General features: G+C 35.7%; 1 protein-coding gene across 3 annotated transcripts; it reads left to right on the plus strand.

Moving 5' to 3' along the window:
* Nucleotides 1-311: 311 nt before the first annotated feature.
* LOC141817836 (E3 ubiquitin-protein ligase PRT6-like) lies at nucleotides 312-27,629 on the plus strand. 3 transcript variants are annotated; one of them, XR_012600870.1, is made up of 19 exons: nucleotides 312-672; nucleotides 1,024-2,106; nucleotides 2,290-3,467; nucleotides 3,551-3,691; nucleotides 6,577-6,820; nucleotides 6,899-7,636; nucleotides 13,391-13,573; nucleotides 14,320-14,918; nucleotides 16,275-16,326; nucleotides 16,403-17,030; nucleotides 18,987-19,192; nucleotides 19,304-19,833; nucleotides 19,944-20,048; nucleotides 20,143-20,209; nucleotides 20,280-20,357; nucleotides 21,895-21,963; nucleotides 22,148-22,250; nucleotides 27,167-27,249; nucleotides 27,352-27,629. XR_012600870.1 is itself a non-coding variant. In XM_074705462.1 (18 exons), the coding sequence occupies exons 1-17, from the start codon at nucleotides 610-612 to the stop codon at nucleotides 22,220-22,222; spliced, it is 6,039 nt and encodes a 2,012-aa protein (XP_074561563.1). In that variant the 5' UTR covers nucleotides 312-609; the 3' UTR covers nucleotides 22,223-22,250; nucleotides 27,167-27,629. The 3 variants fall into 3 exon arrangements, 2 of the variants coding, with proteins under 2 accessions (XP_074561563.1, XP_074561564.1); XM_074705462.1 differs by having other exon boundaries at nucleotides 27,167-27,629; XM_074705463.1 differs by lacking the exons at nucleotides 19,944-20,048; nucleotides 20,143-20,209; nucleotides 20,280-20,357; ... (2 more) ...; nucleotides 27,167-27,249; nucleotides 27,352-27,629 and having other exon boundaries at nucleotides 18,987-19,098; nucleotides 19,304-19,525.

A 27,629-nucleotide genomic window follows, 5' to 3' on the forward strand; every position in this document is an offset into this window, starting at 1 on the left:
ATATTCTGGTTGATAAGAATATTTTAAAATTCCTACACCTTTTCAATTTATTATTTAAAATAAATATCTGCACTGCAAAATCAAATTTTTATTAAATAAATTATAAATTTAAATTTAAATAATTTATGATATTAATATATTATTATCAAAATTTGATATTTATTTTTTAGAACTTTTTTAAGTTAAAAATTATGAGCATGTTGGGCCTTTTCGATCGGCCCGGCCCAATCTTTTACTGGTCGACTCGTCGGGTTGGAGCTATGAACCGCCGGTGTCCGGTTTCCCTTCTGCTGCCCTTCTCCCTCCCGGAAGCAAAATCGCACCTCGAGAAACGAAGCCAGTTCGATCCCTCGATGCCGGCAGAAATCTGCTTCGCAAGCGCCTGATTTTTGATTGTTCACCGATCGATCCAACTTGTGAGTCTCTGGGAGTGAAGCCTCGAACGTCGGGGCTTCTCGCGATTTCATCGTAGCTGGGTTCATCTGATCTCGATTAGGGGTTGTTACGTCCTCCGATCTCGGCCTTCCTCTCGTTTACGCCACCCTGGGCCGGGGAAGCTCGCCATCGCGCCCCTGGAGTTGCGGGAATTCGCTTTGCGTCATTGCTGGGATGGAGCTCGATTCCCCATGGGGCGGGTCTCCCCGTCTTCTCCCCAGAGATCGCATCGTCCAGGCAGGGTTTTCTCAGTTGTTCTCATTTTCTGTTCGTTTCTTGACACTTGCAATTCTTCTTTGTTAGTTTTGGTTTCTGGCAAAGATCAATATGAAGCTTGACCAAATGCGTAATTTTTGTAACTTTATTTATTTTAAACACATTTATTTCATGTGTATTCTTCGTTCGGATGTTTTCTTTACTTTTACCAGGGGAAAATACTCAATCAAGTCGCCAGTCTTCTTGTATACTTCGTCCACGATGAAACCATTTGACGCAAAGTTTTCCTCCTAAATTGAATCTGGTTTCTTGTTACCTCAACTATATCTCAGGATGTGTTTATTTTCTTATTTGACATGATATTTTTTGCAGAGACTTGCAGCCAAAGGAGTTCCACATGAGATACTCGATCAGTTTGAAACGGGGCTTAGTTTCTATCTTGACAAAAATAGAACTATGGTTAAAGAATTAGTCTCCGCCATATTGCCAACAGAGGGTGATATATCAGAGCTGTCAATGTTGTCTGGTGGAAGCAATATTGCAGATTTCTTTAGTGAGAGCATGTCATGGCTGGGATGGCTGATGTTTGGAGGTGAACCACAGAAATTTCTTGAGAATTTAGCTAAGAAAGCTGGCGGTCAGCGGGCAGTGTGTGGTTCCATTTGGGGTCCTACTGAGTTAGCTTATCGCTGTCGCACCTGTGAGAGTGATCCAACCTGTGCCATATGTGTTCCATGTTTTCTGAATGGAAATCATAAAGATCACGATTATTCAATTATGTACACAAATGGTGGGTGCTGTGATTGTGGAGACGAGACTGCCTGGAAAATTGAAGGTTTTTGTTCAGAGCATGGAGGCATCGGAAAGATTCAACCTCTGCCTGAGGAGTTGGCAAATTCCATCATGCCCATTCTTGATGATCTTCTTATGTTCTGGAAGAATAAGATAACACTTGCCGAAAAGTCAAAGAGTCAAAGCGTATATAGGACCTCTGATGTCTCTTCAGAAATGAGTGAGAAGTTGTCTTCTGCAGTAGTTAAGATGTTACTGCACTTCTGTGACTGTAGTGACAGCCTTCTTAGTTTCACATCAAAGAGAATGTTGGAGTGTGTAGGTTTGTTGGATGTTCTTGTGAGGGCTGAGAGGTTTTTGCACCAGGATGTTACGAAAAAGCTCCATGGATTGCTTCTAAAGTTACTTGAGGAACCTGGTTTCAAGTATGAATTTGCTAAAGTCTTCATCAGATATTATCCTTTTGCTTTACATGAAATGACCAAAGAAGGCAATGATACTGCACTCTCTAAATATCCACTGCTATCAACTTTCTCTGTGCAAATATTCACAGTGACTCCATTGATGACACGGCTTGTGCCAGAGGTAAATCTGCTAGGTATACTCTTGGAATGCTTGAGGGACCTGTTGCTCTTTTCCGTTGGAGAAAGTGGTGAAGTGCAGGTATAAAAAATCTGTTTGATGTCTACTGTTATTGCACTTTCAGTTGGGTGCATTTGATGTGATGCATTGTTTTTATGTAGAAGCTTTTTTACTTGGTCGTATCATTGTCCTTTCTTCTTACTAGGCTTTCTGCTGAATTCATCACATCTTAAGGAAAGATGTTTAACTTAATGTCTTGTGCAGGCCACCAGGTGGGTAATGGACTTGATGATTAATTTGGTCCAAGACATACGTTATTCTTTAAGCCATGAAGAGGTTCTTGTACATGTAATTCAAGAGCAGCCTGATATTTTAAGATTTTGGTTGAAGCTTTTAACTCTTGCACAGGGCATGAATCCTCATAAGGGAGTCACAACTACTCCTACATGGGATGAATATGGAAATATTTCTACAGCCTTTTTTCTAGGACACCTTATTGGTAAAGTAAGCAATCTTCTCATCCAAGTAGCATTTTCAGCTTCCAAAGTCAAACAATGGAAGAATACGCCTGTCTGTCACTCTGTTTCTGAAGAGTTAGATAACAGTGAGGGCCATCATCATTCAAAACTAGGAAGAACTTCAGAAGATAGTTCTGCTTGCAATATGCGTAGGTGTGGTCAACTGGATTGTTCATCCAAGTATAACTATGGGAAGCTAGATGGTATTGACAGCTTGTCTTTGCCACCACCTGCCATTAGGTTGACTTTTGAATGCCTTAAGTCAATTGATCGTTGGTTGTGCTTTGCAAGGAACATATTCAATGCCAAAGATGTCACTCAATCCAGTTCTTTTAATAGTCTCAGAAAGAAAGTATTCAGGTTAAAGAAGGGTGCAAATAGTTACAAGGTTTGCAGGACATCTTCTTCTGAACTGGCAACATATGAGCACCAACTACTTGCTCTTGGTGTGCATCTTGGGAGATTTGATTCAATGGATACTGACATGTGCCCAGATGATACCTCTTCAAGTAGACTATCAGATGCTAACATTATGGAGAGAGACACCATATCAGAAGCATTTGGAATGTTGAATATGGCTGATTGGACTGGCATAATTCATGATGTTAGTTCACAAGGAATATCATTCCACATTCCTCTGCATTGTTTTCTTTCCTTGATATTGCGCAAAGCAACAGAATATTTCTATGGTGAGACTGAAAAGCCAGAGACGAAGAGTAAGGGTATTTTGCTTCCTTCATCTTTTCGTGGTCATGATTTTTTTGGACAGGTTTTGGGTGGGTGTCAACCTTTTGGTTTTTCTGCCTGTTTGATGGAGCATCCTCTTCGAATGCGTGTGTTTTGCGCTCAAGTTCGTGCTGGCATGTGGCGTAGGAGTGGTGAGACAGCCATATGGATGTCTGAGTTTTATTGTGTTGGCCCATGGTTAGTCCACAATCTAAAAGGGATCAATAAGAAATTGTTCTTTCATTTGCATGATTTCAGTTATTTCATTTTTTTTAATCCAGGAATAATCAAGGGTTAGAGTCTGATCTTTTTTTGCTGCAATGCTGTGCTGCATTAGCTCCTCCAGAACTATTTGTGAAGAGAATTCAAGAGAAATTTGGACTTTTAAATTATACATCTTTGAATATTTCAGAGCACAATGAGTAAGTATCCGTTGTATGTTCTAAAAATTGAGGGTACCTGTTTAATGTGGTTTGTAGGTATTTTACTGTTCTTAATGCTGCTTTGATTGCTTATAATGCTGTTGTTCCTCGTTGTTATTGATGTTTAGTGTCATTGTTTTTCAAAATCTTGGCTTCTTGTGAAATTCACAATGCAACCATGAATCGAAATGTTATGGCTATATAAGTACTATACCTGATTGTTTTCATCATCATGGTACCATTAAGGAAATTGCCTATGTTGATATGAGATTATTCTAAGGCACTGAATACCCATAAGACCTGATAAGTCACACTTTGAATGATAGATGTGTCATATTTTTATTTGAAAATGTGAATCCTTTTTAGTGTTGTGTAGATGTATGGGGCTTCTAGAGTGAATGCTTATGGTAGCTGATATTAATAGGACATCAGGTGGCCTTCAAATCAGAAGCTTATTGATAGCAAGGCATATTGTCTTTCTTTTGAGGAGCCAATGGTTATCTTGGTACTCACCTGCCAGTGGCTAAGGTAGATTGATAAACTTCTGAGAATATTGTCTTATACTCTAGATTTTATCAATGAATGACCAGGTTGGTTAGAGTAATTGACTATTTGTTACTTCGTTTTTCCCCTTAAGGAAGTTTTTTAAGCTGTAGTGCATGTAGTCATATTAATCTGTGTTTTGACAGATATTGTCACACACTACGCTCTTGTCTCAACTTAGGGTGCACAATTAGTGAGCATTATGCAGTATTGACGTTTTAAGCTATGGATCCTTATCAAATTAGATAACAAGATTATTTAGTATATTTTTGTTACATATAAGCTTACAAAGGTCCCTTTTACTTGGTCATATGGGACTCAAAGTGCTGGCTCCTGCTTTTCACTAGCTTGTCTTCTTCTATCTTCCTCAATTCATTTTGTGTGCCTAGACTAGGGTATCCGCAAGCAGAACCATTGTGCTTTATTTTGTGAATCATACAAATAGAATGCCCCTCATCAAGCCGGATCTACATCATTCTTGTATCCATCTCAAATTGCAACTCAATCCTAAGCTAGCTTAACCCATAGTCCTCCAAGGACTTGAGCCCCATGAACTACTGGGATGCTTTTGACATGTATCTATATAATGGAGGGATAAAGCCGATTACTGAAAATGACTAGTCCACTTGAGTGGAATCTATTTAAGGGCCTACCAAGATTCCACAATTTTTCCATGCAGGACTAAGAGCAGATGTCTATTCAACACAAGCTAGCCATTTTTTTCACTCAATTTATTTTAGAGGGTCTCTTCTTCGTTCCAATGTATCTAAGGTGCTCGACTAAGGTTTCTTGCAAGTATAATTTATGTACCTCACTTGGTGAATTACAGGACAACGATATAGATTCACACCAAATCAAAGCTATATCATTCTCCTCTTCCATAAATCATTATTACTTAACTCAAATCGAAGTTGTACCGTAAACCATCAAGGACTTAGGGCAATCTCCCTCAGGCCCATGAAGTAGCAAGCTGTAACTAGTACCTTATTATATTAGGGTAGAGCCCACTACCCAAAATATTACCTACTTGGTTGGGGTTTTTAATATAAGCCTACAAAGCAACGATTGTGATATCAAGTCTTCCTTGTCGGCATGGGTGTAATTTTTCATTTTGCCCACCGATTGACATCGAAATCCTTTTGGCACCGGCGGAGCAACAAGGCGAAAGCGGCCTTGTGGAATCCTCCACGAGGTGGAAGCGACCGTGTGGAGGCCTTCGCGAGGCAGAAGTGGCCTTGCGGAGGCCTCCTTGAGGTTGTCGCAATCTCGCGGCTGCTTCGTAAAGACTTTTGTGAGGTTGCGAGGCCACCACAATCTTGCGGTCCGGCCGCGACCTCGCATGGCTGTGACTTGAAATTTTTAAGCTTTATTTCCGGATTTAGGTTCTTTTCTTTTCTTTTATCTTTTTAGGGCAGTTTATAGTTTATAATTTAAGGCAGTTTTTTTTCTCTTTCATTTTTAAAAATATTTTTGACAGTTTAATTCCTTTCCCTCCGGTAATTTTCTCTCTCTTTCATTTCTTTATTTTCCTCCTCCATTTACAAAATAAACAATAGAGACCAAGGATTGTTATATAGGCTAAGGGAAAAAACTCTTTAGAGATGAAGGTAGAGACGAATTATTAGGAAAAACATCTATACAATCAATACTAATAAAAATATATTTTTTTAATTAATATATTTTGTATTTAAAAAGTACCGAAACCATATCGTCATGACACGATACAATATCAAAACGGTATCGTTCCTGTCATAAATTGAAATTCTAACATAGTTCGAAATTTTAAACCTTGCTACAAAGATCATCCAACTTGCCATGTAGGTTCTTCCCACCACTAAGTCTGCAAAGATCATCCAACTTTGGTGCATGACAACCAGAACCCATGTGCCTCACTTGGAGAACATGTGTTCCTTGATTAATGAATCTCAATACAATAATGTTGACTCACATCAAGGTTCATCTACATACTTTTCTTCTTTTGATCCCTACTCTTGTATATCTGTAGGACTAATTGTCATTTGTGCTTTTGTTTTTTTTTTGTGACTTTCTTTACTCTTGAGTCTAGTTTAGACTCAAAGGATTGAGTTATCTACGGGATTGTCATATCAATGTCTAATCAATCCTTTTCCGATTTGATTGAATCTTTTACTTTGGTTATGGAATGCAACTAGCCATGATCAATCTTCTATAACAAACCTTATCAGCATAGTAGGAGCTTCAACATCATTTATGGTCATTTTTGTTTGTGAAATTTGACAGAATAACACTAGTTTTGATGTTGTACTTGTGAGCTGATAGTGTTAGTGTGCAACAATGAAGAGAAAAAAAAAATCCTTTCGCAGGTATGAGGCAGTTCTGGTGCATGAAATGCTTACTCTTATAATACAAATTGTCAAAGAACGCAGCTTTTCTGGTCGTTCCTTAGTTGATCGCTTGAAGGGAGAAATGATCTATAAGCTTGCTGTTGGTGATGCTACTCGGAGCCAGGTGGTTAAAGCTCTTCCTCGTGATCTTTCAAAGAGTGATCAAGTACAAACAGTGTTGGATACACTTGCTACTTATTCAATTCCATCTAGCATGAAACAGGTTGTTGTAAACAATGTTTAGTGCTTAATTAACCTTGTGGCATTTGACCTCATTCAAGTGATGTTATTTGAATTGCAGGGTAAATATTCTCTTAGGCATGCATACTGGAAAGAGCTGGATCTTTATCACCCTCGCTGGAGTTACAGGGACCTGCAAATAGCAGAAGAGAGATATTTTCGTTTTTGTAAAGTTTCTGCTCATAATGCCCAGTTACCTCAATGGACACATATTTATTCTCCCTTTGCAACTATTTCTAGAATAGCTACATCAAAAACAGTCCTTGAAATCATCCGCGCAGTCTTCTTTTATGCTGCCTTTGCAGATGTTTCACCTATTTCTCGTGCTCCCGAGGGTGTTCTTATAACGGCATTACACTTACTTGCTTTAGCATTAGATGTTTTGTGCTCACAGAGTAATATGTCCGTGAATAATTATGATCCTGACAGTGTCTCATTCATGGAAGTTTTACATAATCAGGAAGGTTTATCGTCTTTGTTATCCCATGCTACTGATCTGCTTGATGTCACGTTGCAATGCAAGTCAGATGTATGCAAGAACCAAAACATGCTATCTTTACTAGTTTTGTTGATGAGAAAATACAAAGAAGAAGATGATAAGGATAATTCTGAAATGAGACATTGTAACATTTCATTACTTATTGAGACTTTACTAAAGAAGTTTGCTGAGCTAAACAATGACTGCTTGATTGTGATCCAAAACTTGGCACCAGAAATGGTTCCTCAGATGCTGAAGCATTGTGTCCCTGCAGAGAGTTTGGCAACCACTTGGCAGCCCGAGAAACAGGCTGCTATAATGGTAAGATCTTTTTCACCCTTGTTTGTTGGTCAGTATCCCTTTTCCACTAGGTTGTATATGCATGCTTGGTGAGTCTGATTAAGCTGTATGGCAACCACTAATGGATGATGCTAAGGCATTATGCACAGCTAGGTTGCAAGAGGTCATAAGATCTAAGAACAATGGGCAGGCAACATTCCTTCGAAAGGTGAAGCACACACTTTCTTAGTATCAAGTTAATTTTGTACAATTTGTTTAAATGCATCAAGTAGAGCTCATAAAGTTACATAAATTCAAGACTTAGACCCTTCAATTGTCAAATAAATCAATCTAAAACCAATTCATTATTGTAATGAAAGTTTAACATTGTCAACAGCATGGTTTGAAATCTTGTACCATGCCTAGCAAAAGGGTAGGTATCATTGATAAATTATCCAAACTCGATCCCACTTGGTACGACAATAGTTGCATAAATGCAATATATAAACTTATCAGCTGGCATGCAAACCATTAGTTACAAGAATCCCTTGGGAATTCTTCAAGCTTTGGCAGATGGAACTAAAATACTTTTAAAAAAGATCTTCTCCTATCTAGAGGAGATCTTCGTTTGTTTAGTATTCAACCGTCTATAGTAGTCATATCGATTCTAGTAAGTTATTTAGTAATCCCTTTGGGTATTGCCTTGTTTTATCTGATCTCAGTATAGGTGTTTCTTTATGGATCACCATACCCTTTTAGTAGAAGTTTGTAATATCTTAGCACTGCCTTATAGAAATGCTTATTAAAGATAAAGTGACTAAGTCAATTCTCTGTACTAGAGATAAAGAAACTGAAGTAAAATCTCTGCTGTAAACTTTCACAAAGATGAGTTTTTTGCCACGATGTTAAGCATTGTAGAGTCTGTGGACTCTGTATTGTCTAATATATATAAGTTTCATTTGTCTTTTTCCCTGTTCTTTTTTAATATTCTCTTGCAGCTATAAGTCTAAATTCTGCAAACTTTGAAAGTTGCAGTGTTAGACTTCCAATACTAGAATTTTTTCATAAGCTATTGCTTGCTTTGTGCAATGAAGGATGATCAATCACTAGACATCGATCTTTTGTGTTGAAATATTCAATAATTTTTGTTATATTTCAGAAAGTGTAGGAAAATATAATAGCGTAGAGGTCCTTATTATTTTGAAAAAACCAACGTTAGTTTAATTTATTAAAAAGGTTTGTTTGGAAGTGAATAAGTCGTGACATCTTAGGATCTCATATATTAGAATAAATGATTTGAGAGATAATAAAATTTATAATTTACAACATGGTATCAGAGGCAAGTTCTTCCCTAAAACCAAAATCCCTCAACTGCTGCCTCCACCTCCTAGTGTTGTATCTCACCCCCCTAAAGCCTTGAAAAGTTGTAGGAAAAAGCTAAGATTTTTTATCATCTCCTAATTATATATTTTCTCTTTTAGCGTAAAAAGGAGAAAAGTCAAATAAACAGATTTCCTCTCCTAATAGTTTAAATATTGCTCTTATCAATTTGCCTAGAATTACTAAAGTGCCACAAATACAGATTTGGCAAATGTCAATGTGCTTCAAATTGCAAGAAATGATAATCTAACTGAGAGAGCCACCGTTAACCTTGAGACCCTAGATCCATTTCAGAGGATATTGGCAAAGGATGCATTTGATGTCGAGCATTTTTGGACTGACCCTCTATTTTGTTCAAGAAGCCTGTCCAAGTATGAATCTATGCATTAATTTTAAACCAAGAAAAATCATTGACAACCAAGAGAGCAGAGAAAACTGCTAGCCACACGCTCGCCTGCCATCCATTCGACAAACTAGACTCGGTCTGGGCTGGTCCAAATCAGCCCATCCACAGCACACACCGCCAAGTTCTGTTGCCTTCTAACCATAAAATATATTCCTTAAACCAGAACTAAAATCCAAAATAAAACCCAGAACCAAAAAACGAAACAAGAACCCAAAAACTAAAAATCAGAACCAAAACAAAAACTAGAAACAAGAGCAACAAAATCTAGAAACTGAACCTAGAACCCACAAACCAGACCAAACAGACAAATAAGACAAATAGACAGAAAAACTGACTAAACAGAAAAATATTGCAAATAGACAGAAAACTAGGCTAGATAGACATTCCAAACACATACAAAACAAGACAAACAGATAGATAGAGAGAAAGGAGTATGTAATTAGATGCTTTTAAAATACTGTAATAATAGAACTTCTATCACCAACTTGAGGGGAGCATTGAAATATTCAACAATTTTTATTATATTTTAGAAAGTGTAGGAAAATATAGTAGCACAAAGTTCTTTATTATTTTGAAAAAGTTTGTTTAATTTTTAGATAATTTAGTTTTATTAGAAAAGTTTGTTAGCAAGAACTAGTCATGTCCTCTATGTATAAAAGGGGTTAAAATCCCATGTATTAGAAGGAATGATTTGAAAGTTAATACAATTTTTAATATAAGTTTTTTTATACAGCTGTGTACGTTAACAATTGGCTAGGAAAGAAACATACTAGAAGAGACCAAGCTCAACTCAACAGTAAATTCTCTGTACTAGAGATAAAGAAACTAAGTAAAATCTCTGCAGTAAACTTACACAAAGAGATGAGTTTTTTGACGCAATGATAAGCTTTGTAGAACCTGTGGTCTCTGTATTGTCTAATTTATATAGGTTGCATTTGCCTTTCTCCCTGGTTTTCCTGATTCTCTTGCAGCTTTTAGTCAATGAATTCTGCAAAATCTGAAAGTTGCAATGTTCGGCTTTCAACAGTCAATACTATACTTTTTTTTTCATAAGCTATTGCTTGCTTTATGCAATAAAGGACAACCCAACACTAGACGCCAAATCTTTTGTATAAAGTTGTGTACATTAACACAGGCTACCAAAGAAACATACCGGAAGAAGACCAAAAGACATGTTAGATGATTAAAAGCCACTTCATCATTTGGCACATACTTATTGCTCTGCGTGCCTTTTTAAAATAGTGTTTTAAAAGCAGACTGGACCAGCCAATTCAACCTTTTTAACCTGGGAACAGGAAACCATTTTTGTCCTGTTGAAGCAATGAAGACTTCCTGATAGGTTCAACCTAAAAAAAACACAAACTGGAAGGCTTATTGGTTCAAGCACTGGGTCACTGTTGTAATGAGGTATGTGCCTAGGTGCCTTTTATATGCCTAGGTGAAGTCACATTGCTTGAAACTCTAAATGCATGTAGGTCTCACACCCAGTGCCTTAGCTCCTAGGCATGCCTACTGTGAATTTTAAAACACTAGTCTTGACCAGTCTAGAAATGTTAGAAAACATTGCTTCAATTAAAGCTTAATTTTCCAATTTTTTTTAGAGTTGGAGGGAAAGAATAGTGTTAATAATACCTAGATAGTGCCTTGTACCTATATGTATTATTCGTAATCATAATATCACATTCTAATCCCTGAAATATATACTACTCACAAATAGGTCCCCAGAATTCATATTTATATTCCTAACACTACCTCAAAATGGCTTAAATATATCTAGCATCCTATATATATCCTTGATCCTAATAACATTAACGACCTAGCAATTCTGCTAACTAATCATTGCATCATTGGAGTTGTCAAATGATATTGACGATTTCATTGGATCTCACCTTTCGTTCGACCAAGTGAAAATCGATTTGATGTGTTTTGTTCTACTGTGAAATACTAGATTTAGAATGGAGGTGTCTCCTAAGATTTGATTCTTCACAAGCTCCAATTCAGGATAGTGTGTGAAGAAACATAATGACAAACAAGGAGTTGTATCGTAATGATCACCATTGCAACTACTGTAATATATCTCAGAGATCAACAACAATGGCTTTGAATCAACCAATGTGTGTGGTGATCTCAATATTAAACAGCTATAATTGAAAGAGATTGTTAATCATATCATAAGCTTAAGAGTTGTAAACTCAAGGGACATCACCTGTGTGCAAATCTCGAGTCTGGGCCCAAATCTTATAGCAGAAGAAGCAATAAATTATGTCCATGAGATTATGATCACTAGATTGTCATAGTAGGGCATGCTGCTGAGTATCAATCAATGCTTCTGTGAAGTTCTATTGAACTTTGGAATCATAACAACCAAGTTTCTGTTGTAAGGTGGCCTGACTGAACTTAGACCATAAACCAGACTTAAACTACTGTAATTGATGAAATGTAATTCCTCTCGTTTTGCTTCTTAGTAATGAGCATTATGGAGTAAAAAAGGCATAAAGAAAGGTTAGTGGTAAAAGACATCAAAGGGATAGTCAAGGAATCCAACATAGTTTTTTCCCACCAAGATCAAAAGGTGGGCTTATGGGTTACCCTAGCAACCACAGTAACCCAAGTTCAAATGAAAGAGGGAGATTTATGGCAGCTTGAGCTGGGAGGAACCTAAAGTTGATGTGGTAGTGGATTGTGAAGCGTGATGTGCCAGTGGCCAGCGAAGCATGATGTGACGACAGACACTAGGAGCATGGCACACCAACAGATGCTAGAGCACGTCACGATAACATAGAAGTTACTAACATGATCTGCTTATGTGGACTCGAGCACATCACGATAACATGGAATGCGGTTATCAGCAAGATCTGTTTGGGCGCGAGCAGGATAATAGAGTGGAAGTTTTCATTATCTGGTTCTGCACTTAAACCTACAAGGAGGGCAATGTGAGGGTGCCATAATGCAATGTGTATAAAGTGTTGTAGGCTTTGAAGTGAGCTGGAGTGGGAGGATAGCATCACGTGAGATGTTACAGTTGAGTGCTTTTGGTGGGAAACTTGATGGGTTATGGTTAAAATGAACAACATCACATGGTGACAGTGGATGGCTAGGCTGCAGTGACGAATTGCTTAGCAGCCTTACACGCTGATTTATTATTCGGTAGTGAGATTACTTTGCTAGGTGGCTCATGTTGGCTTGGTAAGAAGCATCAACAGTGCAACTGTCACTCTGGCTCAGTGGTTCTTGTGACTATCAGAGTCATTGTCGATTAGGGATAAGTTGTGATTAAAAATGCTATGGAACAAAGGGAAGCGGTATTGGCTCCAATTCCATGTAAGAGAAAGATTAGGTTCAATTGAACCCAGGTAGGTAGCCTCTTCCACCTATAAATATTATCCATAATCATAATAATACATCTGAAACCTAGTAGTATGTCTCTAACAAATAGGCCTCTCTAGTATTTACATTTAGCCTCTAACAAGAGTATGGAAGCACATTTTGTGTATTTCTTTCCACTTAAATGAACATATGTTGACTATAATAGAATCACAGTTGTGGGCTTTGTCCTATCTGTGGTGCTGTTAACATGTTGTGGAGCCATTAGCATGCCAGTTGTGTTTCAAGTGGTACTGAACTTTATTAAAGTTGCAGCACTTTGATCTTTATGATCAGTTTTTGAAACAAATTGAGAAAATGCATTTGACTCATGCATATAATCAGTTTATGCTATATATATTCATGACAATAGCAGATAGTAATTACACTTCTTAGTCACTAGAACTACCTTGACTCATTTATTACCATTTCAAATATGTTTCTTACCCATCATTGTGTGACAGTACTATTCTATGATTCTTCATGCCTGCTGTTTAGGATATCGCTATATCAATGATTAACATGTTTTTTGGAGCATTCTGCTGACTTTCTTTTTTCTTTTGGATTTTTGGTATAAGTAAACATTTTTGGCAAACATAATTCTAGTTTTTGTTTTTAATTTCTTCCAATTCTGTATATTTATATAGGAAAAAATGAGAGCTGAGCAATCAAGATTTATTGCCAGTCTGAAGGGTAAAAATGAAGGTGATACATCTGAGGAGGGAAAGCTCAACCTTCAGGACCTTGCTTCTGAAGAGATAGAAACTAGTTGCTCCCTTTGCCATGATTCACATTCCCAAAGTCCTTTATGTTTTTTGGTTTTTCTTCAGGTTATGTTTCACTTGATTCTTTTTTGTTTACAATGCTGTGCCTATGGATTTCAAATACGCCTAAAATTGATGAAGCATCTGTGGAGTAGGGTTTAGGGTTCCCCAGATTTATCCTACTAGTCGAAGTCATACCTGTTTAAGAATGAGGTATCTGACCCATTAAATACCAACATAAAATTAAAATCCTTATTCATATGTCCTGATTAACTTAACCAATATCCACTGAGTACCCAGATCTGCCAACAATTGTGGTAAGAAATCCAATAATATAAACACAACTAATAAAATTAAGTACAGATATTATTAATTTCTAATAAAATTATCAAATAACATAACTGCAATTTTAACAATAAGACATAGTATTGTAAACTAATTGGTGAAACATTAAAATTACCATCTATAATAAATAAATAATTATATGTATATTTTATTTGAGAGTACCTGTACCATTACTGGTACATACTTACAAATACCCAATATATTGATATGTTCGCCCAACCCACTAGGATAAATAGCTACCCGAACATGACCCATTTAAGTTGGGCACCCAATTAATAAATGTGAACCCATTGCCACTCCTACTATGGAGTGGAGAAATGTTGATATATTGTCTTTAATTGGTCTAGTGTTATTTCTGCCTGACAATTTAAAATTTTGAATAATTTATTTTGCTGATAATTTACTCATGGTACCCCTCTGATTGTTATTGTTATTACTGTTATCTCACACATTTTTACACTGACCAGAAATCTCGTCTCACAACTTTTGTTGAGAGAGATCAATTATCCTGGGAAGATTCTGCTTGGCAAGACCACACAGGCAGTAGAGAACATTCAAATGATTCTTCCAGAGCTGATCCAAATGGAATAAGACAGTTAACTGTGGATTTAGGTGTTGATCCTCCCTTCAACACAGAATCCATAGAAGTTTCATTTTTAGGTTCTTTAGGAAAACAAATCCAAACACTTGAGAAATTGGAGGATGACAGAGAAGATTCTGTACCACTTGAGAAATTGGAGGAAGATATTTATCATTCTGTTATAAGGAATATCCTCAAGGAACAAAAACTTTTAAGTAGGGATGATATGGCCAACTCAAGGGAAGATAGAGTAGCTGAGTTTTTTGTGCTTGGGGAATTTGTTGCATGCCTCTTGAGAGAGTCAAAGCAGAATGACTCTTCCATTAGGCTCCGATGCATTGCAAATTCATCATCAAGGTCAATTACTCCAACTGCTACTATTAGTGGATTTGGTCCAAGCGACTGTGATGGAATTCATATTTCTTCTTGTGGACATGCTGTGCATCAGGAATGCCATGATAGGTATATGTTGTCTTTAAAACAAAGGTAAGCTACCAACACACCCTCCCTTTCCTTGACTTGTTTTTTAATTAATCATAGTTCATATCTGGAATTGCATTTGCTATTTGGATTTTAAAATTACATTTTATTTATCTTTTGAAATAATGTTTTTTTAATAAAATTAAACTTTATGGCAAATATGTAGAAGAGTGAATGATTAAGAAGGGAATTCAATTCAAATTAGAAAAAAATTCAGTATTCCAGATTCATGTTATTTGGTCTGAATTAATATTGTTTATTTTACTTTAAAATAGTCTATGTATATTTAATAGGTTTATCTCTTTTTTTTTTTGAATCGTATATAATAAGATTTGTGTTGAATCATATGGAATTGAAATGAATCCTCATGGATTTTTCACTTCCAATTCATATGCAAGATCCTTATCGTTTTATATGTGAATTATATCATGTCATATCATATGAATGATGAATCACGTGATTCTGAGTTCTGACAACTATGGTAATGCCTAATATGATTCACTTTATCCAAATTAATAGGCATCTGGACCTTCTCTATGGGAAAGAAATAGAGAGATTGTCCAAATACATTAATGATCCATTTATCTCACATCTGCTTTCATCATTATCTTGTTCATTGGGAAATTGTAGCTAATGTAATAAAAATGATTTAAGAGAGTTGGATAGTAATAGTCATAGCATTTCATAGAGTTGGACCACCTATGTAGTCAGCCTCAAATTATTGGACTAACACTTTGGTATGCAATCTTGTCCATTGGTGCATACAAATAAACTATCAATTACAAGTTGCATTTTGTATACTTGCAAGCGTTCAGTTTCACTGTAGAGACTTGTATATAATCTACCTTAATGACCTCTTCAAACTTTTCTCTTTTGTTACCTCCAGCATTCTGGTATTTCAGCATTTTTATGCCATCTTCTTTGGTCATGATGACTTTTTGCAGCGGCACTCTTTTAGTTATGTTGCATAACTATGGTGTGAGTGCAGTATTTGAACGATCAACAAGAATAAAAAAGACTACACTAAGCAACAACATCAAAAATTAGCTAGTCGATTTTTTTTAAAGATTTTTAATTGTCTCTATATACCTATCGAAGATTTTTTTTTTTTTTTAGTTTGGCGATGTGCTAACCATTTTAACTTGCAGAATACCTGAACTTTCTATTTTCTTGCCTAAAACACTGTTTTTACGGTCAAAAAATTATAATCCTTCTGATAGATTGCCAGGAAGGCATATGCAAGTGTATAACTATTTTTCAAACTGCATATGTAAAATATAATTTGGGATATGATCGTCTCTTATGCAGCCTAACTCATTTAATAAAATCAATATTGGGTTTTATTATCTGTTGTAATTTTAGGTACAATGGACAACTTGGCTTTGAAAAAACTCATATTGTTGATCCAGAATTGGTAAGTATTTCAGCCATCATCTTGTCATTCACTTCCTTCAAATGGTTTAATCATTGTCTTTTTTCTTCAAATTCAGGGAGAACTACTTTGTCCAGTATGTCGTAGATTTGCTAACTCCATCCTCCCTGCATCCACTGGTGTCTCTAATAGATTTTCCATGAGCGAGACATCTATATTTGGCAGTTCATCATTAAACGACTTTCCTACATCTGACACAGACTGTAGAAATTTCCACCTTCTTCTATCACTATCTCTTCTTCAAAATGCAGCAAAGATGGTTGAAGAGAGCAGAATCTTGAAAGTTCTGTCTGGGACTTGTAATGAGCCAACAAATTCAGCATTGAAACCTGCCCTGAAAAAATTGAATACGCTTTATGGATTTGGTAGTTTGTCAGAAACTGGAAGGCAAAGTCACTCACTGATTCTCTGGGACACACTTAGATACTCAATTATGTCTACAGAAATTGCTGCTCGGGCAAAGTTGAATGCTTATTCAGTTCCATCTTGCTTGGATTCTTTAAATGGAGAACTAAATACTTCTAGTGGGCATATGATGAGGATTTTGCTTCATGTTGCTCAATCAATCCGCAGCTATAATTCTTATGAAGTTCTTCTGAGGTTGAACAGTCTTCAACTTTTAGCAGGGTCTATCTGTTCTGGTCTGTCAGGTGATAATCACTTGTTAAATGGTGACAGTCAAAGAGGTATTTAAGTTGGTTCTGCTATATTCCTTTTATGTTATAAAAGAAGAATATTAACATAATATAGTATTTACTATGGTTCTGAATTGTTAAACAGATTATTATGGGCCATTTCTAATGCACTTCTCATTGCATATGCTTATATGGTTAAAAAATTGACATTGACAAATGGACTTAGATCTGATACATGCATCACTTGCTTGAAAGGATCTTTTGTAAATCATTTCATTGGAACAAGAAATTATGATTTGTACCAATATTTACAGTAATGGTCGTATCTATACAGAAAATAATACAAATTAGCACTAGTTGGTTTGTGTGGATGGATTTTGGCCAGCTCTATCTCTTCCATTCCCTCTAAACTTAGCTCATACAAAATAACTGAAAATATTAGCTGAACCCTCATCTCAATAAAATTTGAATTAAAAGAGACAAATATTAAGTTAAAAATAAGTCTAATTGTGTTTCTTTTTGTCATAGATTACGAATAATAACATGAAGAATATCATTTAACCATATCTTTCGAGAATATTTTCTTGTTTAGTTGATGAAGGAGAATCATAAATAAGAGACTAGGTCTCTACATTAGGGGTGCAAACGAATCGAATCAAGCCGAATAATATGAAAATATTGATATTTGAGTTCGAACTCGAAAATATATATGATATTTGAATCCCAATTCGAAGCTTGAAAATACAAATAATTTTGGCTTGAGCTTGATTTGAAATAAAATTTGAGTTCGAATTCGGTTTGAATTGTTTGAACCTTGATTCGAGCAGAATCGAATTATAATTCGAAATGACTTAAATTCGAGTTTGGTTCGAATTATTTTAACCTTAATTTGAGCATATTTAAATTAAATTGTGTAAAAATAACTAGAGTTTGATTCAAGTTCGACTCGTAGCGGCTCGTGAACAATTGAATAAAATATTATGGGTTCAAATTTGGCTCGAAAAAATTATCAAACATATTCAAGTTCGGCTCGAATTCGATTATTTTGAATACGAATCAAATATTTTTCGAGCCGGCTTGAAAAGCTCATGAACAAGCTCGATTTGTTTGCACCCCTAGTCTACATGAACCCATGCAAAGTCAATGTGATATATTCAATAAGAGACTTGAGTGGAACATTTTTTATGCTGTTATAATATACATTTTGAGATTAGTTGCTCACTAAGTCGTCATTGAAAATAATAAATTGGTAATGGAAAATGTTTATTTTAAGATTCAAATCTTTCCAAACAGGCTGGATTGGTCATTCTAACTTATAAACACTAGTGAAAACAGTTCAGTGTTTGGATCTTGCTAGACTAGCTGGATCAGCTCAACCTACATTCCACTGAAGTTTGGTATATTATTTCTTGATAAATTATGGACATTTTAATGCAATTCTTTTTATACACCTGATCCTAAGTCATCATTGAAAATAATAAATTGGTAATGGAAATGTTTATTTTAAGATTCAAATCTTTCCAAACAAGCTGGATTGGTCATTCTAACTTATAAACACTAGTGAAAACAGTTCAGGGTTTGGATCTTGCTAGACTAGCTGGATCAGCTCAACCTACATTCCACTGAAGTTTGGTATATTATTTCCTGATAAATTATGGACATTTTAATGCAATTCTTTTTATACACCTGATCTTAAATCTTATCATTTCTTACTAAAATTCTATGATATTAAGAAGGTTAGGCGTGAGCAAAGACCGTCTGAAAAGCCTAGAGATTTTCAAAGTTTATCCTGAGTAATGCTGTCTAAATTATTGTGGTGCTGTTGTGAAAGCAACAAGCATTATTGTTTTTTGTATCAAATAAACACATGCTATTGTGATTTTGATGCTTTGTCTTATGGAAGGCTGTTTAACAATCAAGTGTCTAGTTAATTTTTCACATAACAACAGCAAGAGTATTTTATTTGGATAAGGTTCTATAGCTAATTTTGTTATCATATTCTTGCAGACACCCTCTCATTGTTTGAATATTCTCACAATGGGGAAGTTTTTCCTTTTGCCCAATTCCAAAAACATGCTGCTGATCCTATCCTTGCTCATGATCCATTTTCTTCACTCATGTGGGTTCTTTTCTGCCTCCCAGTGCCATTCATATTCTCAAGGGAATATTTCATTGCTATTGTGCATCTATTTTATGTTATTTGTGTTGTTCAGGTATGTCAGTAGTACTGCATCATGCACCATCTGCTTTTTCTTTTAAGCATAAAAGCAAGCTTATAACATTATTACTTCTGTAAGCTTGATGCTTATTCCTCTTTTTTGCAGGCTACAATTACATGCTATGAGAAACAAAATTTTGACATATCAAATTTTGGTAGCCCTTTTGGTGAAATATGCAAGAAGATGGCTGAATCTCTGCTTGTGAGACAGTACTTTGTTTCCAAATTCACTAATGAACTTTGCCAGCCAAAGGATATGATACGCAGACTTACGTTTCCTTATCTCCGTAGATGTGCGCTACTTTGGAATATTCTGAGCTCTTCTACATTAGCCCCATCATTTGATAGTCACACACAGGAAAGATCATATTTTTGTTTGAAAGATGCTGAGTTAGACAGTGATAATCACCTCAAAGTAGAGCTTACTAGAGTAGGGGAATTGGAGGACATGTTCAAGATTTGTTCATTGGAAGTGATCCTTAAGGATGAGATTGTGCATGCATTAGCTTTGAGATGGTGTGAGCACTTCCTGAAGGAGTCAAGGGATCGTAGGTATAGAGGCATTCTAGTTTCCACTCCTGCTATTCCCTTTAAGCTGATGGAGCTTCCTCTCATTTATCAGGATTTACTACAAAGGTTCTTGTACTTTGCAATAACACAGACACTTTAATGATTAGAAACTGTTAATTTACTAAGGTTATTTTTAGTCATTCCAAATTTGTTAAAATATGGTCATTTTTTACTAGGTACATCAAAGTACCATGCTCTAGTTGCAAGTCCATACCAGATAAACCAGCATTGTGCTTGCTTTGTGGTACATTATGTTCCCTAAGCAATAGATCTTGCTGCAGGTTCATTTTATATCATTTCTTTCTTAGTTGTACATCAATTATACTTGTCCTATCTTGAAGAGTTCATCAGCTTGGTTGTTGCTATCTTCTTTAGGCTGGGTAGATGCTCAAATCATGCTATGGTCTGTGGAGCTGGTATCGGTGTATTCTTGTTGATAAGGGTGTGCATTCCCGCTTCTGAGTTGGTTTGTCTTTCTTGTTTCTTTAGCTTATTGTTTGATTCATCTGCAGAGAACAATAATCTTTCTGCAAAGGTCTGCTCGTCGGAGCTTCTGGCCATCTCCTTATTTGGATGTGTTTGGGGAAGAGGTAATTGTGCTTACTGTGACACCTCTAATATTCACTAAGAATTTTATTCTGCTGCAGCAATTTGTTATCTCAGTATTGGTTTTATGTTTTCTATCAACTTCAATACATTGTGTGGTTTTTATATAATCGATCCTTGGGATGTTTGTTAGAATATATAGTTTAGTCCCATATGTAATGTTCAACTACTAGTTATTATTTGTTGTCTATGTATATCGTTGTAGCTAATCTATTTTCAAGCAATGATATTTTTTGATACTTTTAATTTGGTTTAGAGTAAATCTTGGTGTCGAGATTTCTTCTTCTTCCATTTGAGGAGGCTGCAATTTTGATGAGGCAGCAGGAACTCCCCTCCTATTCCATTCTTTTCCTTGGCTGCACAACCTCCTTATCTCTTATTCAACATCTTTTGTTTCCCTCTAAAATGCATCTTCTCTTCTAGCCCCCATGCTTCATGTTACTCTTTTGAATTGCAACTTAAATTGCTCAATCTTCATGCTTCTAGAGGTTAAGGATCAATTATTAAAATTCTCTTGCTCACCATTTACCTGTAGCTATACCAGTTTCTTATTGATCTCTCTTTCTTGCTTGCTTGCTCGCCCAGTGTTGATTGTACCAAGTTATTATAATCAAGAGAGGATGGATACCTCTATATCAATTGTGGTCTTAGAATCTTCTTCATATAAACTTGAGTTGGATGTATTTAAGGTCGCAATTGAATCTTATACATGGAATAGAAAGTTACAATAACATAATAAGAACCTAGTGGTATTTTGTACATAAGTAAAATTTTTATGGTGAAGATTGCTACGACTTTGTTAATGTTCCCTCCCTATAAGTTTCTATCCATTGTGGCATGAATTTTATTAAAACTAGGAGAGAGTGTGTTTAATATTATATAAAAGATGAAAGGCTTAGTGAGGATATGAATGGCAAGGCATATGAGAAGAGGATCTTAAAATTTTTATATGACAACCTTTTTTAATATTCAGATAAAAAGTAGTCTCTTCTATGATTGTGTATTTAACTTTTAATTAGTTACCCTTCAGCCTTCTTGGTGATCTCTATGCATAATGATGTTCTATTTGATACTTATTTTGAAATCATATATCGTGAGTGACAAAATGAAATAATGAATGCACAGATGACCTATTTGCTCTGATATTTGAACTCTTATTCTATCTCCTTTGTCATATTTGCCACTTCACTTCTTGTGGACGCATTATTCCTATTTATCATTTGAAAATTTATAAAAATAGCATGTTGGATAGTACGATTCACATTAGTGTCAGACACTAATTGAGTGCAACCTTGTCGTGTTATCTTCATCATATGACTGATTGCTAGTGCTGGTGGATTGCCACATAGGTATGCCATGAAGTGACATCATATCCTCAGCTATGCTGTAGAATGCATGATGGGCATCATATCATAATCATAAAATGGTCATTTGACCTATCATACTAGATCTTTCCGTACTTCTTTTCCCTTTTACCCACTGCTTATGGATATTTGATTTCCTATGATTTATTGGGTGCAGGATCATGAAATGTCCCGAGGGAAACCTTTGTATCTGAGTAAGGAACGCTATGCAGCTCTTACATACTTGGTGAGTAAACATATGCTTTGTTCTCTTCGATGTATTTCATTTAGAAAATGATCTGTTAACATAACTTCAAATGGATTTGATCCTTTAAGTTGCTTCTTCTTGCTTCATTAATTCTTTGATTAGTATAATTTGGTTTGCATGGTTTTTGTACAAGAACTAATTTTTGTCATTTACTTGGCACAAGGTGGCATCACATGGACTTGATATGAATTCTGAAGTGCTCAGACAAACAAGCATCAGTGTAAATATTTTTGAATAGGATTATCTAAGAGATGCTTATCCCACAGGTTATTTTTCTAGTTTATTGTGCATTTTATCATACTTATGTTTTAGTAACATTTTTGCCATTTCCTTGGTTGATTGTTAGAATCTATGGCGAATACATATGTGCTATATTTTTTGGCAATCAAGTGTAATTTCCTGTCCTGGCTATTTCTTCATAGATTTCTTCTTGAATCAACATATTTGTTTCTTTGTTTGTTAGTTTGCTTGATTTAACTAGTTAACTCGATGCAACACGTTGGGTGTGGGTTTGTCAATCTTTGTTGTGCCTTTATTAAAACTTGAATGAATTAAATTGTGATTAATGTGGGGTGGGGGTGAGGATTTCAAGAGAGAACCTTACCCCCAACTATCTATATCACTGTATGTGTGTTAGATTAGTAAGATTTACATATTTTCCTTCTACATTTACATAATCACAAATAGGTCATCAATCATGCAACTTAAAAATATCATAAAAACATAAATTCTTTGCTTTTCAAAATATATTCAATCCTAAGAGCTCTCAAGGACTTGCTGACAATTGATTATTGGAACTTACAAAAGATAAAATGATCTCCTTTAATTGTATTTTCTCTCCCACAGAATGAAAATCTATTCTCATTGTTTTGTCCTCTAGCTAGATGTTGGGTTGGAAGAGATAAGCAAGGCGGCTTGGTTGTGATTGTATAATTTAATTGGTTTAGTAGGAGCCACACCTAGCTGTCTCAGTAATGGTTTAAGCTAAACAAGCTCACATGGGCAACAATCGTTGCCTTTTTTCATCTGATTTGGCCATTATACTATGTTTATTTATTTATTTATTATACCTTTCTGAGATATTGGCTTAAAAGGATACAAGAACTTGGTGTAGATCATGGGTTTGTGGTAAACTTCTCCAATCTGCATCATTATATCCTATAATGTCAAAATGTTCTGTCACAATAAAAGAACCCTTCGCTTATGGCAAGCTTTTAGGGTATCGACGAATTCTCAAAAGTGACATCCCAATGGCCTTGACATAAAGACCCAAGAAACTGATTATTCATACTCAACAAAGATTTTGCAAATCCTATTAATCATCATTCATCATTGTAACTCTAACTAATCTTCAGTATTTTTTAAAAAATGTGATAATAAGAACTTCCTCTTTACTGGTGTTAAATCTCATGTTTGGATCATACCACCTGGCAGACATATGAACATATTAAGTCTATATATATAATGTCTCGCCTTAACTGGTTGTTGAATAGCAAAAAAATACCTCATCTCCTAAGTCCTTGCTCTAAAAATGGTGATAGATAAAAGGTTTCAATCTGATGATTCTTTTTGTGTCACACGTATAATGCTAATATTATTTAGATAGATGATAAAGAGAATATGCTTCCTAGATTGAAAGGTGGTGAAGCAAAAGTTTCTAACTTGTGCTGTTGGAGATTGATTCTGTGCATAAAAAAAATCAGTTTGCATACAAGGTCATATTCTTTTGAGCTACAAACCCAAAAGATGCTTTATATAACCTTCTTGTTAGATCAATGTGGCCTGATAACCACCTGGCACAACCACTATATGTTGTTTGCATGGTGCGTGACTATCGGGCCTGATAACCATTCTAGCTCGTTAGTTATATATGCACTCACTGGATACATCCAAGACACGTTATTAAAAAAAATTGATAAATCCCAGTTAGTCCCATTGACTATCTCTGGGGGTGACCGGTCCGACCTCACGGAAGTTTCCCACCGGCCAACAGGGTAAATCGGGAAGTGCACGCAGCGGCCAGCCCAGACGTCCAGCATCCTTTGATTGCGCTCCCCATTTAAAGGAAAATTCCTGCAAATACGCCGTAGCTGGAAGACACGTTATTAAAGTACATGTTGCTTGTAGATGACATTATTTTGATTGATGAGACACGTGAAAGAGTAAATGTTAAACTTGAATCTTAGTGGGAAACTCTTGAAGAAATTTTAGTCTTAGTAGAATAAGACAAAATATATTGAATTTAAGTTTAGTAGTATTAAGCAAGACAATTGTTAAGATGAGAAATGAGTTACTTGAAAGCTTTAATTATCTAGGATCCTTTTTGCAAAAGAATAAAGGAGTTGATAGAAATGTTTTACATAAGATATAAACAAAATAGTTGAAATAGAAGAGGGCGTCATGTGTTCTTTGTGATTGTAAGATACCTCTAAAGTTTAAAAGAAAATTTTATAAAATAGAGGTTTGATCTGCTATGTTATATGGAGAATGTTAGGTTATGAAGTGAGCATATAAATAAAAGATAAGAGTTGTAAAAAGATGATGTTAAGGTGGATGTGTGAACATATGAGGATGAACAAAATAAAAAATAAGAATGTTAGAGAGAAAGTTAGCATCCTGTCTATTGAAAGAAAATTCTGAAAAACACGTTTAAGATGATATAAACATAACTTAAGCATCCAATAAATGTCTCAGATAGGTCATGTGAGACTATTACAAATACATGAGGGATGTCAAAGAATTCTTGATTAATAACGATAAAATATGATAAAATTTATTTAAATATAGATGAGAATATAGTAAGAGATTGAGCTTAATGACGTAAGAGGATCCATATAAACAACTCCACTTAGTGAGATTAAAAGTTTTGATTGTTGTTGTTATCCTTAGATCACGAAGGATTAAAATTATTGATATTCAACTGACATAGCGACCACGGGAATATAATTACCTTAGTAAGAAAGGGGCAATTTAAACAATCTTAGTCGTAAGAAAGAATGTGTCATATGGTCAACTTCATTGATTTGTGTACTCCGACACCATTTGAACTTTGAATCTGTCAACTAAAGCATTACAGGATTTTTAATAGTGGCATACAACTGTAGATTTGCATAAAGGACTAGAGCTAGTTCCCAATTTGTCATTAGAGTTCAAACTGACATTTTATTTATCATAAATTGTCTTCAACCCAAATCAGGTAGGCGCTGAGATAGTGCAAGGAATCTTAATAAATGCCAAAGGAGAAATAAAAGCAAATAGTGCCATGATAAGGAAGCATAAGAAATATAATGAGGAGGGTGAGAGGTGGTGGATTATCTAGTGTGGTCATTTTATAGTGGAAGGTGGATGGATAGTGGAATAGTAATAGAATGTTCATCTACAAACTTGATAGTGCTAGGTGAGGCATAAAAAAAAATGGACTCAATGGAAATAACATAAACTGAAATGAAACCCATATATATCTAGGTGAATAGTGATGATAATCTTTCTGGGGATGATTTGGTGGCAACTTGTCTTTTCACGAGGATAAGATTTGTACAAAACAAGTACACCCAAACATATCTATTGGGAGATCAAAAGTGACATCAGGAAAAGAGAACAAAAATGGCAACTTGACCATATAGGAAAAGAAGCCATGCAGTTTATAAGATAACACTTCATAAGAACATTAATCCCACAACCACAAGACTCTTATGTCAAGCAAAAAGGTTCTGGCAGTCTTTAAATGCCTATTCTTTTAAGGTGTATAAGAGCAAGATAACGGAGAACGCCTTGAATAAATAGGAAAGAATGAAAAGGTGCAGAGGCATATTTGTTGACTCGTCTAAGAAACATGAACAGAATGTTTCTTAATTGGTAGGACTCACCCAATACCTCATTGATTTGTCAAACTAGGGACTATCCTGTGCGGTCTGGGATGCCTCAGGTGACTTGTGTATTTGAAGTTGAAAGGAGCCAGCCACCAGAGTAGATGAATAATGGATACAATCCTTGGGAGTTATGCTTCATACCAATTAGCTTTTCAATCCGTGAATCTTGAATAGAAACAGAGTCGTCAATACAATTTATAGATCAATTTAATCATTTAAAGTCTGCAAACAGATCGTAAACACAAAGGGAAACTCTAGTATATAACTAACATAAGAAACTGGGAAAGGTGAAGTGGGAGTAATTTGTCAATGCCCTTTACTGTTGAGAGTGATCCATCACAGATAGCAAACTCAAAGGGAAACTCTAGCGTATAAGTAACATAAGAAACTGGTAAAGGTGAAGTGGGAGTAATTTGTCAATGCCCTTTACTGTCGAGAGTGATCCATCAGCTAGGGTAACATTGATCATAAAAAATTGTTTGTGTAAGGTTACAGAAAATAAATATTACCAAACATATGATTCTTGAACTTAGACTCCAACTATTTAACCTAGGGGCACCTTATACAAGCAATGGAAGTACCTCCGCAAACTGAGGATGTCACTGTTTTGGGCAATGTCTATCGAGAAATCTGCAAGTGAATTGTCTATAGATACTCTTTAACTGGTACACTAACAGTAGAACTAGTATTGGATGACTTGCTCCCAAGAATACCATCAACAGTTTAGGATAGTGGACCAGCAAAGTAGTAAATAAAATTCGACATCTTGGCTAGTGGATTTCCTAACAAATATGTGGACAATATTAGCTGCCTCTCTACTGTCATCTCCTGGCACCACCACCGTCTCTATAATGTGCATATGGAAGTGAGTGGTAGCTATTGAAGGTGGAGGGATTTCAACTGACACTACTGTTGCTGCAGAAGAACCTGCTAGTATACTTAGCAAAAGGACCTACTTGGACCAAATCTTGGCCTAGGTACTGCAGTGGTAAGATATTTTGAATCTGATCTAGACTAGTATTTTCCTTTCACCGTTTTGTGCTGAAATATCATCATTTACATAGCATTTACATGTTTTCTGAAAAAGAAAAAAAAGGTTTTCTGCAACATTCAATGTGCAAATACCACAACGAGGCAAAAGTTGAGGGAGCTTCTGACGTTTTTACAATGCAGTTAATCTCTTGTTGCTATGATATATCTAGTAATGTAGAAATTTACATCCCACACTCTTTTCTACATTAAACCCTACTTTATTGCTTGTGCTTAATTGATTGTCAGACAGTCCAAATGATCTCTGGTACTTGGTTCTACAGGTTGTATATTCTTCGCTTTCATGGGGGTCGAGATCATTGTTTCCTGGTCAAATTTGAGCAAGAAGTTCAAGGTGCGCGGCAAGGTAGCACAGAACACAGATCTTATTCTCAAAAGCCACTGAAAGCATTTAATGGATCGTTCTTTTTGTTTAATCTTTTTCTTTTTCCTGCCACTTGGGGTCTAGATTATTGTTTCCTGGTCAAATTTGAGCAAGTAGTTCAGGGTGCGCGTCAAGGTAGCATAGAACACAGATCTTATTCTCAAAAGCCACTGAGAGCATTTAATGGATCATCCTTTTTGTTTAGTCTTTTTCTTTTTTTTTCCCCTCCATTTGGCTTGTTTTGGCCGTGAATAAGATAGATAATGGCCGAAGCAATTTGTCTTGTAAATTAAGCAAAATTGAAAACAACATATTGTGTAGATCATGACCATAGCAAGAAAGGGAAAAAAAAATGGTGTTTT

The sequence above is a fragment of the Curcuma longa genome, unplaced genomic scaffold (genome assembly GCF_044706935.1).
Source record: "Curcuma longa cultivar G26 ecotype Majalengka, Jawa Barat unplaced genomic scaffold, ITB_CL_G26_1.1 contig_22097, whole genome shotgun sequence".
In the NCBI taxonomy this organism is placed as follows: domain Eukaryota; kingdom Viridiplantae; phylum Streptophyta; class Magnoliopsida; order Zingiberales; family Zingiberaceae; genus Curcuma; species Curcuma longa.

Excerpts from the sequence above, each read along its gene's own strand:
- LOC141817836 (XM_074705462.1), top strand. The coding sequence starts at position 610 with ATGGAGCTCGATTCCCCATGGGGCGGGTCTCCCCGTCTTCTCCCCAGA. Across the intron at positions 2,107-2,289 it reads GAGAAAGTGGTGAAGTGCAG|GCCACCAGGTGGGTAATGGA; the intron begins GTATAAAAAATC and ends TGTCTTGTGCAG. Across the intron at positions 13,574-14,319 it reads GTTTTTTGGTTTTTCTTCAG|AAATCTCGTCTCACAACTTT; the intron begins GTTATGTTTCAC and ends TACACTGACCAG.